At 41.4% G+C, this 17,412-nt stretch overlaps 2 protein-coding genes across 3 annotated transcripts in view; one reads left to right on the plus strand and one right to left on the minus strand.

The window, feature by feature from the left end:
- The window catches only part of LOC141497119 (uncharacterized), a 119,613-nt gene that overhangs the window by 34,937 nt on the left and 67,264 nt on the right, over positions 1-17,412 (minus strand). Inside the window, exon 8 of one of the 2 annotated variants that reach the window (XR_012471234.1) lies at positions 5,054-5,415. The exons of the other annotated variant lie outside the window; for it this stretch is intronic. The gene's annotated coding sequence lies outside the window, so the exon portion shown is untranslated. Of the gene's footprint in view, positions 1-5,053; positions 5,416-17,412 lie in introns of those variants that run through there. 2 annotated transcript variants of the gene reach the window in all.
- Positions 677-14,991, plus strand: LOC141497126 (uncharacterized). Its single transcript, XM_074199741.1, has 3 exons — positions 677-1,893; positions 8,855-8,981; positions 12,885-14,991. The coding sequence occupies exons 1-3, from the start codon at positions 1,855-1,857 to the stop codon at positions 14,477-14,479; spliced, it is 1,761 nt and encodes a 586-aa protein (XP_074055842.1). The 5' UTR covers positions 677-1,854; the 3' UTR covers positions 14,480-14,991.

Raw genomic sequence — 17,412 nt, forward strand, 5'->3', positions numbered from 1 at the left:
CGGAGCTTTTGGGACTAGGAAGCCCCTGGCAGAGGGGCTGCTGGGTAACAGGAAGCTGCACTGCGCCTGCTCGGCCTTCCGGGAGCTGAGATCCCTCCGCCTCCTGGAGCCCGGGCTGGGATTTCGGGGCCCAGGTAGGCCGGAGCCAGACCTCCCCCCGCCCCGCCGTGGAGCCCACCCATCCGGCCTCACGCTGAGTGCCCCCCAAGGTCTCCTGGGAGCCCCCTCCCTGATCCCACTCCATTTCCAGAGTCCTCTGCGCTGCCCCAGCCTCACCCCGGGTCCCCCTCTTCCTCGGCCTCGGTCCCCGGGGGGCCAGAGGCCGGAATGGCGCCCCCCGCGGCCTGCCTCACCACCCCGGGCTCCCCCTCGGCCCCGGCCCCTCCTACCCCCCGCAGAGCCCCAGGGGGTCCCCCAGTGCCCCCAGCTTCCCAGCCCCGGGCCCAGGGTCTCTACTGTGGGAATGTCTTCTCCCCCAGACCCTCCTCCTGCCCCCACCCCGGCCCCCTCCTTCCCCGCCTCAGTTTCTTTTTTTTGAGTTGATTTTTCACTTTTCCAAGTTCAGGCCTCGATCGTTTCCGCCCCAGCCCGGCCCGAGGCGTCACGCGCGTTTCCCCGCGAGGCCTTGTGTTTAAGAGGGAGAAGCAGGAAACGGGAGAGAAGGTTTCACAAGGGGCCCTTGTGTCCACTCGGATTCTGGGCAGCCCCCCACGTGCCCGGCCTCGTCCAGAAGGGGCCTCTCGGGTGCACGGCTGAGAGGAGCTGCGGGCCTGTACCAGCTTGTCTTGGTTCTGTTCCCTTTGCTCCTCATCAGTTCATGTTCTTTTCCTGCTTCTCTAAATTCCGGCCACCCATAGTTTCATGTCGAACAGTAGTACTCCAGACCATTCATAATCCTGAACTTTCTCATCCATTGGATGTACATTCCTTCAGTTTCCCATTTTTTGCCACTACAAAAAGATTTCTGACCTCAACATCTTTCAGTTCCCTCAGGCTTGAATCCCCGACTGAGTTGTGTTTCCCAGTCTGAGTTTTCTCCATCTTTTCCTTGTCGTTTCCTTCCCGAGCCTCTGCAGCCTCCACTTGCCCTGGTGTCTGTACTTTAGATCCTGTCTGAGTTACCTGGGGAGTGGAAATGTGGGGAGGCAAAGGATCTGTTGGAAGGAGAGCTCTGCCTCTGGAGTCACTGAGGTGCTGCCTGGTTCTCCCACCTGGCACCCCAAGCTGCTCCTGCCTTTATAGAAGCCTGAGGAGAGGAGGAATAGCATGAAGTGGGAGAGGGATTAAGAGCAAGTACTGGGCCTTTGTAACTCCAATAGGTCCACATTCTTCATAAATTCCCGGAGACCAGTCTATTGCTTCTGAAGAGGAACCAACACTCTCCCTCTTCCCACCCTTCCTGTGATGCTTCTACCTCTCCAGCTCAGGCTGCAGAGGTCCTAGGCTTGGCCCAAGGAGGTCCTGAGTCAATTCCACATGCCAAATTTGGAGAGAACTTGGAACTATTTTATTATTATTAAAGGTTGACAAACATCATTTTTCCATAGTATGATCCCAACAGTAATCAGATTATGGGATGGGGAAGAGGTGTATTTTCTAAGCAAAGTTAAAGAAGGGAGGGACTTGCCAGGTGTCTCTAGACTGCCTTTCAGGCATCAGGAAAGCTTGGAATTTGAAATCTTTCCTAGTTAAGAGTAACATCTGATAATAGAACTTTGGCTGTTACATTTGTGAATCTGTCAAGGGGTGGGAGAATCAGAGCCCCAGGGCAGATAAGGACCAGAAAAAAGATCCAGGAACTTGACAAAATGGAATTACTCTGGTCCTTGCTATCTTTGCAGGAGTCCTGGATTCATGGGAATGGACCCTGGGAATCTCACACCCCCATGTCAGGTGAGTGCAGTCTATCTCCAGGCTGGTCCTAGGAGGGGCATCTGGATGGTTTAGTGAATGGAGCACTGGCCTTGAAGTCAGCATGACAGTGTAACTACTGGCTACTTGATTTCTGCTCTTCCTATAAGGAATTATTATTCAGGCCCCAGGTGGAAAGAAAAATGAAAATTTATCAAAAGAAGTCATAACACATAAGAAAATGATAGGTAAAGAGAGACAGAGACAGAAGAGTAGTCAAGCAGAGTTGACTGGACCAGAAAGTCAGACCACTTAAGCCCTGAACAGAGATCTTGCCCAGATTTTTATAGTCTCCTCTTTATCCTGAGGGCAAAAGGTGGATTCCTTTCCCCCCCTACTGGACCTGGAATTAGGTCAAGGGTTGAAGCCTAGGGAGGTTAGGATACATACAAATTGTACATTAAACAATGGAACAGTGGTAGTTGATTTACATCTAGAGAGTAGGGACCCTCCACCCAATTTAACAAGATTCAACAGTCTTTAAGATTACAAATTTTCTTTCTTCTAGTTCATAATTCTCTTCAGAATTATTCAGGTCCCAGATTCTTCTGAGCTTTACAGAGGCCATTTGGAGATGAATGCTTTACAATAAGAACTTCATTGAGGCAGGGTCCAGAGATGATTTCCTGGCACAGTTGGTTGGCATCCTGCAGAGGCTGGTCATGGAGCTATACAGCTAAGAGAAACAAAACTCAAGGGAAAAAAAAAAATTGAGCAAGCAAAAACTAAACATATAACAGAGAAGGCTGTTTAACAGAGGACCAATAATTAGGAAAAAGCTGGAAGGTGTACAAAGAGCAAGAATTATACTTTATGATCCTAAGCCACTATCAAAATACCTTTTATGAGAACATGGGTTCCAATATAACATAGATGCATTAATGGATGCCACATATGTTGTCAACAAAAGCTCCAAAATGGTACAAACAAATGTACTCAGCATTTTAAAACTATGTGTCCAAAAAGTAATTCACAACAAAATTTTCTAATTTGCTTTGGCCATGTTTTGAATGAACAAAAATTCTAGGTGAAGAATGGATTTCTCTTTTAAAGTAGTTAAAAATCATCCAATAAGCAGCTATACTGATATTTCTTTTCTTTAAGGGAACTTGTGATAAAAAGTGGCATGCTATGTTAAAAGCCAAGACAGAAATACTTGTCAGTTACTTAAAGTTTAGAATTTAGAGTTCTGTTGGCTCACTCTCAGACTTAATTATGATGCACCTGGAATGATCATAGCAATTTGTTATTACAGAGCAGAGAGGAACACGAGGACATGTTCCCTTATGAATTGAATGTCGTTTACAGGCAGAACTCTTACAATCTTTTTCAACTAGCCAGGTGAGGGATTCCTTCAAGACAATCCCACCCCAGTTGAGGCTAGGGTTGTTCTTTCAAAAGTCACTTACTCCATCTGCAATATTTAACATCAAACCCCATAGGGCTAATGGCTTCTTTGGCATATTGTCTTTATTTTTTACCATATCTGATGTCAAACAGATCAATTATTAATACACTGCAATATAGCAATTACCTAGAACCAGAGCTTCAGGTGACTTGAGCATTAAGGAGAACCAAGAGTGTCCAGACTGTAATGTGGTATAAGAGATCCAGGGAAAAAGTTATAATTCAATTGTTGCTCATGTACCTAAGGACAGTGCTATAAATGAAATGTAATAAACAGATTTTGAGATGTAAAATGCAGTAACCCTAATTTATACTTTTGTATAAAATCTACTTTTTGCCATGAACCCATTTAGTCATCAAATACTTTTCCCTCAAAGCAAATGACCACAGTTTAGTACAGCTTACATATTTTGCTAGAAACTTGTATATATAAACTTTTAACTACTAGCCATCTTCACAATTCAAATGATTATTTTTAGAATTCTTTAATACTAGTAGGACTTCTTACATTTCTAACACGTGTTATTGATTCCAATACAATAAAACAATAATAAAAACAACCAGGAATTCAAGTCAATTAACTACATGAGTTATTAAATTTTACAAAGTAATATTTCCATCATTATATTACACATAAATCTACATATTAATCCCAGAAGGACTCATCATTTGTGATTCTTCCCTTACCAACCCTTCAAACCAATCACATGTTAACTCCAGGCTTTACCATTACAGTATTCAAATAGCACTGCAAATATAATTTATTTGAAGTTACAAAAGAATATCATATAACTAATGAATACATTCTATTCATTAATAAGTTACCTTACAGAGGGACCATGCAGTTGCTATGTTCAGTCAGTCAAAGCTGCATGCAGTTACTATGAGAAAGTCCATATTCTTGACTTCTTTAAAATAAAGCATCTGTTATTTATTTACATTGAACATAAGATTCTTATTTAAACATCTCCTTCCCCTTAGAACAAGAGGAAAATGCTATAAATGCTAAGTTATGTTTATGTTAATATATTTTCTCATTTTCAAATAACAGATGTTAAGTAGATTTTACTTTTAAAAATATGACTCAAGTTATCTGTATGTTTTAGAAATAAGTCCTTTGTCAGAAAAGTTAGTTGTAAATATTGTTTCCCAGTTTACTACATTTCTTTTGGCCTTGGTTACAGTGATTTTATCTGTGCAAAAGCTTTTTAATTTAATGTAATCAAAATTATCTACTTTGCTTTTAGTGATGCTTTCCATCTCTTCCTTGGTCATAAACTGCTTCCCCTTCCATAGATCTGGTAAACTAGTCCTTGATCTTCTAATTTGCTTATAGTATTGTTTTATTTCTAAATCCTGTATCCATTTGGATTTTATCTTGGTATAGGGTATGAGGTTTTGGTCTAATCTAAGTTTCTTCCATACTAACTTACAATTCTCCCAACAGTTTTTATCTTTTTTTTTTTAATTTATTTTTATTTTATTTTTTTATTTTTATTTTTTTGTAAGGCAAACAGGGTTAAGTGGCTTGCCTAAGGCCACACAGCTAGGTAATTATTAAGTGTCTGAGACCGGATTTGAACCAAGGTACTCCTGACTCCAAGGCCGGTGCTTTATCCACTGCGCCACCTAGCCGCCCCTTAAATTTATTTTTATTAAAGATGTTATTTGAGTTTTAAAATTTTTACCCCCAATCTTACTTCCCTCCCCCAACCCCCCCACAGAAAGCAATCTTGATCCAAATTGAGTGTGATGAGAGAGAAATCATATCCTTAAAGAAGGGACAAGAAGTCTAAGAGGTAACAAGATCAGACAATAAGATATCTGTTATTTTTTTCTAAATTAAAGGGAATAGTCCTTGAACTTTGTTCAAACTCCACATATCCTTACCTGGATACAGATGGCACTCTCCTTTGCAGACAACCCAAAATTGTTCCCAATTGTTGCACTGATGGAATGAGCGAGTCCTTCAAGGTTGAACATCACTCCCATGTTGCTGTTAGGGTGTACAGTGTTTTTCTGGTTCTGTTCATCTCGCTCAGCATCAGTTCATGCAAACCCCTCCAAGCTTCCCTGAAATTCTGTCCCTCCTGGTTTCTAATAGAACAGTAGTGTTCCATGACATACATATACCACAGTTTGCTAAGCCATTCCCCAATTGAAGGACAATTACTTGATTTCCAATTCTTTGCAAACACAAACAGGGCTGCTATACATATCTGGTTTTTCTAACAATCTATTTACCTCCTTAACTTTCTTGTTTGTTTTATGATTCGATTTATCTACATCTGAGAGCGGGAGGTTGAGGTCTCCTACTAGTAGAGTTTTGCTATCTGTTTTTGCAGCTGCTTTGTCTGAGATAAGGATTGCTACCCCTGCTTTTTTCACTTCAGCTGAAGCAAAATATATTTTGCTCCAACCTTTTACCTTTACTCTTTGTGTATCTCTCTGCTTCAAATGAGTTTCTAGTAAGCAGCATATTGTAGGATTCTGGTTTTTAATCCACTCTGCTTGCTATTCACTTACATTTTAAGGGAGAGTTCATCCCATTCACATTCAAAGTTATGATTACTAATTCTTTAATACCCTCCATGCTATCTTCCCTCTCTTTGTATTTTTCCCCTTTCCCCCTTATCCATATTCCCCAGTATTTTGTTTCTGAATACCACTCCCTTCAGTGTGTTTGCCCTCCCATATGCACCCCCTCACCTTTCTTTCCCTTCCCTTTTGTTAGTTCCCCTTTCTTTTCTCCCCCTTCCTTTCTCCGTCCCCCCTCCTCTTTTCCCTTTTTAATACTTGAGAGGTTAGATGTTTTTAAAGTTAACTGAGTATGTGTGTAAGTTAACTTTAAGCCAAGTCTGATGAGAAGATTCAGGTGTTTCTCATCTCCTCCCTTCTTTCCCTCTATTACCGTAGGTATTTTGTACCTCTTAGTGTAATGAAATTTACCCCATTCAATCCCCTCCTCCCTGTCCCTCTTTTTAAGGAGGAGGTATTTTTAAACTATTTTATTTGAGTCCTAGAAAATTCTGAGTATCCATCATTTCTAGCTAAGTATATTCTCTCTAATAGAGTTACAGTTCTTGAGTTATTAGTCTTTTTTCCTTTTATTTTTTAATTCTCATTTTGTACAAATGTTTTTTTACATTAATAAAATATTCTTGTTTAAGAGTAAACAAAATACCCCTCTCCCCATGAATATAGACTTGCTTGGGCGATAAAGTAAAAGGGAGAGAGAAAAATTAAAATTAAAAAAATAGTAATAATTGTAGGTATGGCCAGGTGGCACAATGGACGAAGCACCATCCCTGGAGCCACGAGCACCTGAGCCCACATTCAGCCCCGTAGACCCAACAATCACAGAGTTGTGTGACATGCAAGCTACCCGATCCCCACTGCCCTGCAAAAACCAAAAAGAACGGGGAAAAAAGACCCCAAATAAAATAAAATAGTAATAATAGTAGGGGTGGCTGGGTGGCAGACAGAGCATTGGCCCTTGAGCCAGGAGCACCCGGGTCCAAATCCGGCCTCAGACACCCAAAGATCACCCTGCTGTGTGACCCCAGGCAGGCCACCCAGCCCCATTTGCCCTGCACCCTCCCCCAAATACTACTACTAATACTAATACTACTACTACTACTACTAATAATAATAAATGTCCTTCAGTCTTTGTTCCAAGACCAACAGCTTGCTCATTTTCCCAGCCTGGGCCTGGTTTTGGGGTGCCTGAACTTTTGGGACACTCCCACAAGGGTCTCAGTGTGTGAGGCTCTGTCCTCCCTCCTGGTCTGTGAATGACCATAAGTGCCCCACTCTGCACGGGGCTGAGGTGGGGGGCTGTGCTCTTCTATGGGGGGGCCTAGACTGCTGTCAGGATCTGAATGTGGTCAGAGCCCCAGAGTCCTGTTCCAGAGGCAGAGGACAGAGCTCTGCAGTCTCTCTTTTCACTCCCCTCCCTCAGCTCAATGGGCTCATGCCCTGGGGGTTCCTGCTTACTGGCTCCACCTGCTTATGTTTCCAGATCTTTGCTGCCAAAAGGCCAAGCTGCTAGCTGTGTGCCCTGGGGGCTAGGCTCCACCTGCTCACTCTGGCAGAGGTCCCTGCTGTTCCCCCACTTTGTGCCCGGTGCTCCCCGGGGTGCAGCTCAGGAGACTCCCCCGCTGCTGTGAGCTGGGGCTCCCAGCACCCTGGGGCTGCCTCCAGGAGGCTGAAGTTCTTTTGCATACCCCAGGAAGCAGAGCCTTTCTGCTCTTTTCCAGGTTACCTTGAGTAGGAGAACTGCCTCACTGGGTCCCTTTGTGGGTTCTGTCTCTTGAAAGTTTAGTTTCCCCTTCTCCTCCAATCTTTATGCTTCACCTGAGTCCTGTATTTATAGATCAAACCTTCTGTTCAGCTCTGGCCATTCCAACAGGAACATTTGAAATTCCCCTGGTTCATTGAAAGTCCATCTTTTTCCTAGAAGAGGACATTCAGCCTTGCTGGGTAGTTGATTCTCGGTTGCATTCTAAGCTCTTTTGCCTTCCGGTATATTATATTCCAAGCCCTACAAGCTTTTAATGTAGTTGCTGATAAGTCCTGTGAGATCCTGATTGCAACTCCACGGTATTTGAATTGTGTCCTTCTGGTGGCTTGTAATATTCAGTTCCAGCTTCACTGTCCCGAAAATGTTCTTGCTTTCAGGGGTAGCGGGGTCAAGTCTGGTTGGTAATGTTAGGTTTGACTTCCAGATACAATTGGGGGTTGTGAGGGAACAAGTTTGTGAGTTGAGGTGAGTCTTGAGGTCTCCACTGTTTCTCTCTGGTCTCCTTTTGGATGATTTAGGAGGGAGTGTCTACACTTCCCTCTTACTAGACCTTAGTCCCACATTCTTCTCTGTGTTCTTTCAAGTTATCCTCCTTGGACTTTACCCCTTAATTTTTGTTGCTCTTCCTTTTCATCATGATTATCTTTCAGTTTGTGAAGGAAATCTTCACAAAGCCCAAACTTTTTTTTTAGGTTTTTTACAAGGCAAATGGAGTTAAGCATCTTGCCCAAGGCCACACAGCTAGGTAATTATTAAGTGTCTGAGGCCGGATTTGAACTTAGGTACTCCTGCCTCCAGGGCTGGTGCTCTATCCACTGCGCCACCTAGCCACCCCATGGCCCAAACATTTCTGACCTACATCACCAACTTTTCAGGCATCAACATCTGTCAGGTCTGGTGGGGAAGAAGTTCCCCATCACCTTGACTTTTCTCCTGCAAACATCCATCTCCTACTTCCTAGGTAGGCCACAAACCTTTTCTCAGAATCCCCAGGATGATACATTCTATTCCAAGGGATTTTTCAGTTTTGTTGCAAGTGAATCATAAAATGCATTTCTCAGAATTCCTTTGGGCTCTTAATGACCTTGGTTTCTAGAGCTGACTCCAACTATCATCGAAGCCTCTGCACAGATCCCTGCTCTGTGGTTCAGCTTCCATTTTGAACTGAATAGGGGTGGACTGTTTTCTTCTCATATCGTTCATCTCTACACCTCATGACTTTTAATGGTTTAGGAGTTGGTGACATTCAAGGACATAGCTGTGGACTTCACCCAGGAGGAGTGGAGCCTCTTGGACCCTTGTCAGAAGCAGTTGTGCCTGGAGGTTTTGCTGGAGAATGCCCAGAACCTGCTCTCTGTGGGTAAGAACCCTTCCCTGGGTTACACTGAGTCTATTATCAGTAGGAATATCTACATTACCTATTGTGGAGGGGTTTGAGCAATTTAGAGAGAGGAAAGGGCAGGTCTCCTGCAATTCTGTCCTTAATCTTCCTTCTTCTTGCCCTAAAATTCACACCAATATGGTGAGAAAGGAAGGGAAGGGAATAAACATTTGTTTTCACCTGCTCCTTGGCAGGTGAGGACTTTCTTGACCATATTATGTCATTTCATCCTGATACTAACCTTCCAAGTAGGGTGAATATTATTATCCCCATTTGACAATTGAAGAAACTGTTAAGGGGTGGCTAGGTGGTACAATGCATAGAGCACTGGCCCTGGAGTCAGGAGTACCTGAGTTCAAATCTGGCCTCAGACTTAATAATTATCTAGCTGTGTGGCCTTGGGCAAGCCACTTACCCAAAAAAAAAAAAAAGAAACTGTTAAGTGATTTGGCACAAAACTAGTAACTGTCTGAGACTGAATTTTGACTCTGGCATTCCTCAGGCTAGACCCAGGATTCTCTTCCACTGAACTAAGATTTTCAGATGGTGGAAAGTGTGTGCTGAGTCCATCCTTCTATGAAGAAGTTGCTCCAGGACCAAATTTCCTTATCCCAGCCTGATTCCATCAACTTCTCTCCTACCTTTCCCCATAGTCCCAATAAATGTGTTGTCTGAGGCTCTTATTCAGGATGCTGGAACCCACCTTGTCTTCTTTTCCTGTATGCTTCTGGCATTTCCAGGAGAACAGACTGGCCAATAAAGAGCATTTGGCTCAAGTATTGAGTTTGCCAGTACACAATAATTCCTGAAGAGGCAAAGACTCCCTAGATGAGCAATATACAAGGTTTCTTTATGTTTCAGGGATAAGGAACAGGGGAGAGTAATTGGGCAAAACGTTCCTGTTCCCTGGCCTTGAGGCTGGTCTTGTACCTTATACCTTTTTTACCCTATTTTGGAAGGAGTTGTTTGTACCTGAATGGAACCTGTTAGAATGGGGGTACTTAAGGTGAGGGGAGAGGATTGGACCATTTTGCATAACAATCCATCCTCTTTTGGGGTTCCTTGCATTACAAGCACTCATGGATTAGTCCAAGCTCATGTGTTTGAGCTTCATGGAGGGATCTTCAAAGTGCATCAGCTCTATGTATAGGAGGTTTCCAAAGGAGAATTGAATTTCAACTTTGTCTCCATCTTCATCCCCAACTGATTTACCTTGGGACTTCTAGGTCTTAGAAAAGATGAAACCCCTTATTTTGATCAAAGTGAAGTTCCATGAATGCTGGAGCAGGAAGGCCTGAAGAGCCACTGTCCAGGTGAATGAGGTCAAATCAGGTATAGGAGAGTTATGCTGGCCAAGGCTTCTGTGTGTTACGGGGAAACAAAGGCTGGATGAGACAGCTGGCCCACCTGCCTTGGGATTCTTTTTCAACATATTCTAGAGGAGGAGAAAAGACATCAACAACTATGTAGAAACCCATGATGGACAGGATAGAAGTGGAATTAACTAAGAGAGAGATGACCCCAAATTTAAGGAGGATTGGGAAAGGCTTATTGTAGAATGGAGGTCTTTGCTTGGCTGCCAGGGAAGCCAGGAAGAGTATTCTATGAACAGGGATATGCAAGGGAATAACCATAGGTTCTAGTGGTAGAACATCCCATCCTCAGAGCAGAAAGAAGGCCCATACCACTGGATTTTAGCATGTATGGGGGAATTAGGGTGAAAGAAGACTGAAAGCCTAGAGGAAGGGCTAGAGATAAAGTGCATTAATAGCTGTAGATAGGATTTTATATTTAATCTGTTTGCTGGGGAGTCACTGGGACTTGGTAAAAATGTGGTGTTAAGGTTGGGTGAGAATTTTAGGAAGAAGAAGTTGACAATAGGAAAAAGGAATAATTAGATTTGGGGTTAACTTGAGGCAGCCAGACCAACCAGCAGCCTCTTACAAAATCTCATATATGAAGGGACTGGGTTCAGACAGCAGAAAGTGTCATTATTGAGAGAGATAGAGTTATATGTGAAAGATGTCACAAAGGCAGAATCAAGAGGACTTTGCAAGAGATTGACTATGTAGCTCAGGAATGGGAATGTGTGATAGTTGATGATTACTGCATTGCATTGGACTATTGGTAGGTGCCTTGGATAGTATTAGGAATACAAGACAATGGGAAGGTTGGCACAAAGAGAATTGAGTTTCCTTTTGGAAATGTAGAAGTAGAAACAGGAGAGAATAATGTCACTAAAATCTAGAAAGAGTACTATTAAGAAAAGGGGGAGATTGACAGTGTTAAAGACTGCAGAGAATTCTAGATGGATCAGAAATAAGAATAGACATTAAATTTTGGCAATTTTTAGAAATTAATAATTATCTTTTTTTTTGTTTGACTATTAAAAATACCCAAATTAAGTAGAAAGGTCAGTTGAAGAAGGATACCATCAGTAAAAAGAGAGAAAGAACTGGGAATTAGAACTATATTTAGAATATTTTCCTAGATATACTTCTTTGCATCTAATACTGGTCAATTGGACAGAGGCCTCAGAAGAGGATTAATGAAAAAAAACAGAAAAAGAAAAAAAGTAGAACAGGGGCAAATAGTTGAGGACAGTTTGAAAAATGTTACTTCTATCTGTTAAGCCATAAAACGGAAGAAAGTTATTGCACAGAATCACATGGGGATGCATGGATCAAGTATGAGTGTTTTAAAGGTTAAATTGAACTGGTTTAATTTGTGATAAGAAAATAGTGTGGAAGACTGAAATTTAATTTTAGAAAAATGGAGATACCAGTTGAGGATTCTACCAAGATAGTTCAGTGTTGGAATGAGATTACTTGCACATGTGGCTGCTACATAGCAAAATGTATTAGAGAACCTTCCCTACAAACAGGAGTGCTAGAGTTCAAATTCAGCCTCAGATGCTTGACAGTTATTTGCTGTGTGACCCTGAGAAAGTCAATTAACCCTGATGTTCTCACATCCAGGGCCATCTCCAGGCTTCTTGATTTATATTTGATCACTGGTCCCAGATGTCTCTAGTTGGGAAAATCAGCCTAGTGATTTAGCATAGCCCTCTCTCTGTAAATCCAATTCAGTTGCTTCTCATGACACCACCTCCTGGATATCTTGTTAGAGAAAATGGAAAAATAATCTTTTCACACGATATGGGGTCAAAAAGGAGAATGCTTTTGATTTATATGAGAGCAGGTAGATAAAATACTTTTTGAAATGCACAGTTTTATTAAAATTCTATTTTAATTTTTGAATTATATGTTATGAAAATTTTTCAACAACCATCCACATAGATATTTGTTACATAATTTTCTTCTACTCTCCCCATCTCCCTCCCTGATCAATGAGTAGTCTGGTGAACATAGTACATGTACATCTGTGTTTAAGATATTTACATACTAGTCATTTTCTGTAGGAGGAATCATGTTTGTCTTTGTTCTTCATTTTGGAAGAAGACCATGACATCAGGGAGGTGATGCCATGACAAGCCCATGAATTACATTTGAGTGAGAGGGGGTACATTGCTAAGTCACCAGCCTGACTTTCTCCTCCAGAGACATCTGCATCTAAGCTCTTGCCTTACATTGTGAATAACATGAAAATATCATGAGAATGCTTTTGTCACAGGTGTAGTTGATGTTTCTTTTTGGTATCCAGTGGGATTCTATGTGCAATTCTTTATAAAGTAAATGATCCTCAGGATTTAAGCTAGTGACATTATACACTGATTGTTTCTGTCCATGAAAGATTCGAGTATGGCTTTTTTTGGTGGGGGGAATGACTAGTTAATGAGTTTAGGTTCTACCAGTGCCAGGAAGGGGAAATACACATATGTGAGTATATATCATGTTTGTCTATATTTGTTTTCTTGTTTAGTTCTTTCAGAAGAGATCAGTCTTGAAATGAAGGAGAATATTGGAAAACTAAGCCTTTCGATGAAAGAATATCTGAAGCAATGTGTCATGAATGATAGTGCCTTTGACATCATGTGTAGAGAATTCGGCATTACACATGAGAGAATCCAAACTGCAGAAAAACCTCATGATTCTAGTCAATGGGGAACGGTTTTTTCATTGACAGACTCTCTTGTTAAATATCAGAGAATTCACACTGGAAAGAAACCTTATGAATGTAATCAGGGTGGAAAGTCTTTTACTACTAAGCAAAGACTTACTGTACATCAGAAAATTCACACTGGAGGGAACGTTTATGAATGTAATCAGTGTGGAAAGTCTTTTTCATTGAAGGGCACTCTTATTAAACATCAGAGAATCCACACTGGAGAGAAATCTTTTGAATGTAATCAGTGTGGAAAGGCTTTTACAAGGAAGTCATATCTTCCTGTACATCACAGGATCCATACTGGAGAGAAACCTTTTGAATGTATGCAATGTGGAAAAGCTTTTACTCAGAGGACCCATCTTACTATACATCAGAGAATCCACACTGGAGGGAAACCTTACGAATGTCATCGATGTGGAAAGGGGTTTACAAACAAGTCATATCTTACTATACATCAGAAGATCCACCCTGTAGAGAATGCTTATGAATATAATCCGTTTGGAAAGGCTTTTTCATTGAAGAATACCCTTATTAAACATCAGAGAATCCACCCTGGAAAGAAATCTTTTGAATGTAATCAATGTGGAAAGGTTGTTACAAGAAAGTCATATCTTACTATTCATCAGAGGATCCACACTGGAGAGAAACCATATGAATGTAATCAGTGTGGAAAGCCTTTTTCATCAAAGGACACTCTTAACAAACATCAGAGAATCCACACTGGAGAGAAACCATATGAATGTAATCAATGTGGAAAGGCTTTTACAAGTAAATCATATCTTATTAGACATCAGAGAATCCACACTGGAGAGAAACCTTATGAATGTAATCAGTGTGGAAAGGCTATTACAAGGAAGTCATATTTTATTAGACATCAGAGGATTCATACTGGAGAGAAACCTTATAAATGTAATCAGTGCGGAAAGTCTTTTTCATTGGAGGAGGATCTTAGGAAACATCAGAAAATCCATACTGGAGAGAAACGTTATGAATGTGATCAATGTGGAAAGGCTTTTACATGCAAGTCACATCTTATTATACATGAGAGAATCCACACTGGAGAGAAACCTTATGAATGTAATCAATGTGGAAAGTCTTTTACGCAAAGGACCTCTCTTACTGTACATCAGAGAATCCACACTGGAGAGAAACCTTATGAATGCAGTCAATGTGGAAAGGCTTTTACAGGGAAGGAGAGACTTAGTAAACATCAGAGAATTCACACTGGAGAGAAACCTTACAAATGTAATCAATGTGGAAAGGCTTTTACAAGGAAGGAGAGACTTACTGCACATCAGAGAATCCACACTGGAGAGAAACCTTATGAATGTAATCAATGTGGAAAGGCTTTTACAGGGAAGGAGAGACTTAGTAAACATCAGAGAATTCACACTGGAGAGAAACCTTAAGAATGTGATCTGAGTTTCCTAAACTAGCATTGTGATAAAGGACATAACTTGATGTTCTCAAAAACAGTGTCTTCATAATAAGAAAAAAACTTTGTCTTCTGACAACTAGAGGAAAACACTTGATTAAGTGAAGAAACCAGACTTTCCACAATGGAGTACAATTTCAGGCAAATTAGGAGTAATTTTATATCTCCCACAGGACATCGATGAGCAACTTTTCAGCCTATATTGAGACCACTGCAGGTGACAATCAAAAAAATCTTCTCTTTAATATGAGATGCATTCTACATTCCAATTATTGTGAAGGTTGTAGGTTTAAGATATTTACATATTAGTCATTTTCTGTAGAATTATGTTTCTCCCTGTCTTTCATTTTGGAAGAAGACTAGGGCCACTAATTGGTTCTCTCCATGTAAGATTCATGTTTGGCAGGGGTTTGGGGGGGGAGTGGAATAAGAAACTAATGAATTTATGTTCTACCAGTTCTGGGAAGCTGAAATAAAAATAAATGAATATATATATGTGTATGTATATATGTATATATAGTTTGTGTATTTTGTTTTATTGTTCAGTTCTTTCAGAAGAAGAGATCAGACTCAAAATGAAGGAGAACATTGGAAAAGTAATTCTTTCTGTGAAAGAAACTCATGAACAAAGGAGACTTCTTCTATAATGCTTCCCAAATTGACCGCTGCATCACACTTTCCCTGAATTCAGACTTTGCCCACAGGAATCTGAGAGTCCGGATTGTAGCCTTCCTGGCAGGTCCCAGGTGTCCTTTCTCCCCATCTCACTAACCCCAGCCTTTGAGTAGAGTTTGCCTTCAGAGCACAGCAGCATCCCATGAGAATCCAGCATTCTTGCCTTTCTGCCCCAAGGACCTGTCTTTGGACACAGTTCCTAAAACTTTTTCCTGGCCCCCTTATCCAAACTCTAGAATCTTGGCCTGTTTCCCCAGCAGATCCCAGATGTGTCTCCCTAACTCGTTTTCAAGAAGAGGTCCTTTTGGGGATACCAGTATCCACCCCTACTCCTTGTTAAACCTTAGGACTTAGTCATTATGTTTTCCAAGGTTATGGGAAGTCATTAGGTCTACCTGGAACCCTTCATTCAGTCCATGACCTCTCCCTGGCCTGACCTCTGTTAGAATGTCTTTTCTCCCAGACCCTACTCCTACTTCCCTTACCTGATAGTTCTCTTTCCTAAACTTTTCTTTTTTGAGTTGATGATCTGTTTTTCCAATTACATGCTATGGTAGTTTTTTAACATTAGTCTGGTAAAAGTCATGTACAGTTGTGGTTATATTTACATTAATCATTTTGCAAGGCAAATGGGGTTAAGTGGCTTGCCCAAGGCCACACAGCTAGGTGATTATTAAGTGTCTGAGGCCGGATTTGAGCCCAGGTACTCCTGACTCCAGGGTCGGTGCTTTATCCACTGCGCCACCTAGCTGCCCGAGGTTTTTTTTAAATTTATTTATTTGTGAATTTTACAATTTTCCCCCTAATCTTGCTCCCCCCCATAGCAGGAGTTTCTTACTTTTTACATTGTTTCCATACTATATACTGTTCTAAATTGAATGTATTGCAAGAGAATGTATATCCTTAAGAAAACAAAATAAGAGCAAAATTGCGTAATATAACAATTTTTAGGGGCGGCTAGGTGGCGCAGTGGATAAAGCACCAGCCCTGGAGTCAGGAGTACCTGGGCTCAAATCCGGCCTCAGACACTTAATAATCACCTAGCTGTGTGGCCTTGGACAAGTCACTTAACTCCATTGCCTTGCTAAAAAAAAATGCTACAAGATCTGCCCACTGTGAAACTACTTTAGCTAGCTCTAGATACTAGCCGTACTTCAGAGGAGGCCACTCAAATAGTATTCCACCAGTCTATAGGCAGCCATGCTTCTTCCTTAATATGAAGACTGCCCCTACCGTTCTCCCTACACCCAACAATAGAGATAGTTAAATTGTAAAAAGAAAAGAATTGCATTTTGCAATTTAGATATTTGAGTTAGGAAAAGTTTGATGTGGGTTTTTTCATTCTCTGGTCAATTACTAAACTGATTTTAAAAAACTCTCACACAGATATATTAAGGTGTTTTAGAAATCTTAGCTCCACTCCAGCAATCATGGAGAAAGACTTTTCTTAAAATTTTAATTTATTTTTTGAACAAATGATGTTTTTTTATACATTACTAAAATATTCTTGTTTGAGAGTAAACATAATGCCCCCTCCCCCCAAAATATAGACCCCCCCCCATGACCAATAAAGAGAAAAAATTTAAAATTAAAATAAAAAGATAATAACAGGGGCAGCCAGGTGACGCAGTGGATGGAGCACTGGCCCCGGAGCCAAGAGCACCCCAGCCCAAATCTGGTCCCAGACACCCAACAATCACCCAGCTGTGTGATCCTGGGCAAAGCACCCCAATCCCATTGCCCCGCTAAAACCAAAAAAACTCAATAATGTAGGGGTGGCCAGGTGGTGCATTGGGCAGGGAACTCACACCAGAGCTAGGAGCTGGAGAAACTTATTTTATTTTTATTTTTTTATTTTTTAGGTTTTTGCAAGGTGAACTGGGTTAAGTGGCTTGCCCAAGGCCACACAGCTAGGTAATTATTAAGAGTCTGAGACCAGATTTGAACCCAGGTACTCCTGACTCCATGGCTGGTGCTTTATCCTCTGCGCCACCTAGCCAACCCTGGAGAAACTCTTAAGGAGAAAAAGCTGAGATTCTGGAAGAGTTTAAGAGAGAAAGAACTTTTAAAAGACATGTTGAAAAGTTATAGGTAGGAGCAGAGCCAAGATGGCGACAAGAGAGGATCATAGGTGCTCTCATAAAACTTGTAAACTAAGGACTTTAAACTTTTGAGAGACAGAACCCACAGAGGGCCAGTGAGGCAGTTCTCCTACTCAAGGTAACCTGGAAA

The sequence above is a fragment of the Macrotis lagotis genome, chromosome X (genome assembly GCF_037893015.1).
Source record: "Macrotis lagotis isolate mMagLag1 chromosome X, bilby.v1.9.chrom.fasta, whole genome shotgun sequence".
NCBI lineage: Eukaryota > Metazoa > Chordata > Mammalia > Peramelemorphia > Peramelidae > Macrotis > Macrotis lagotis.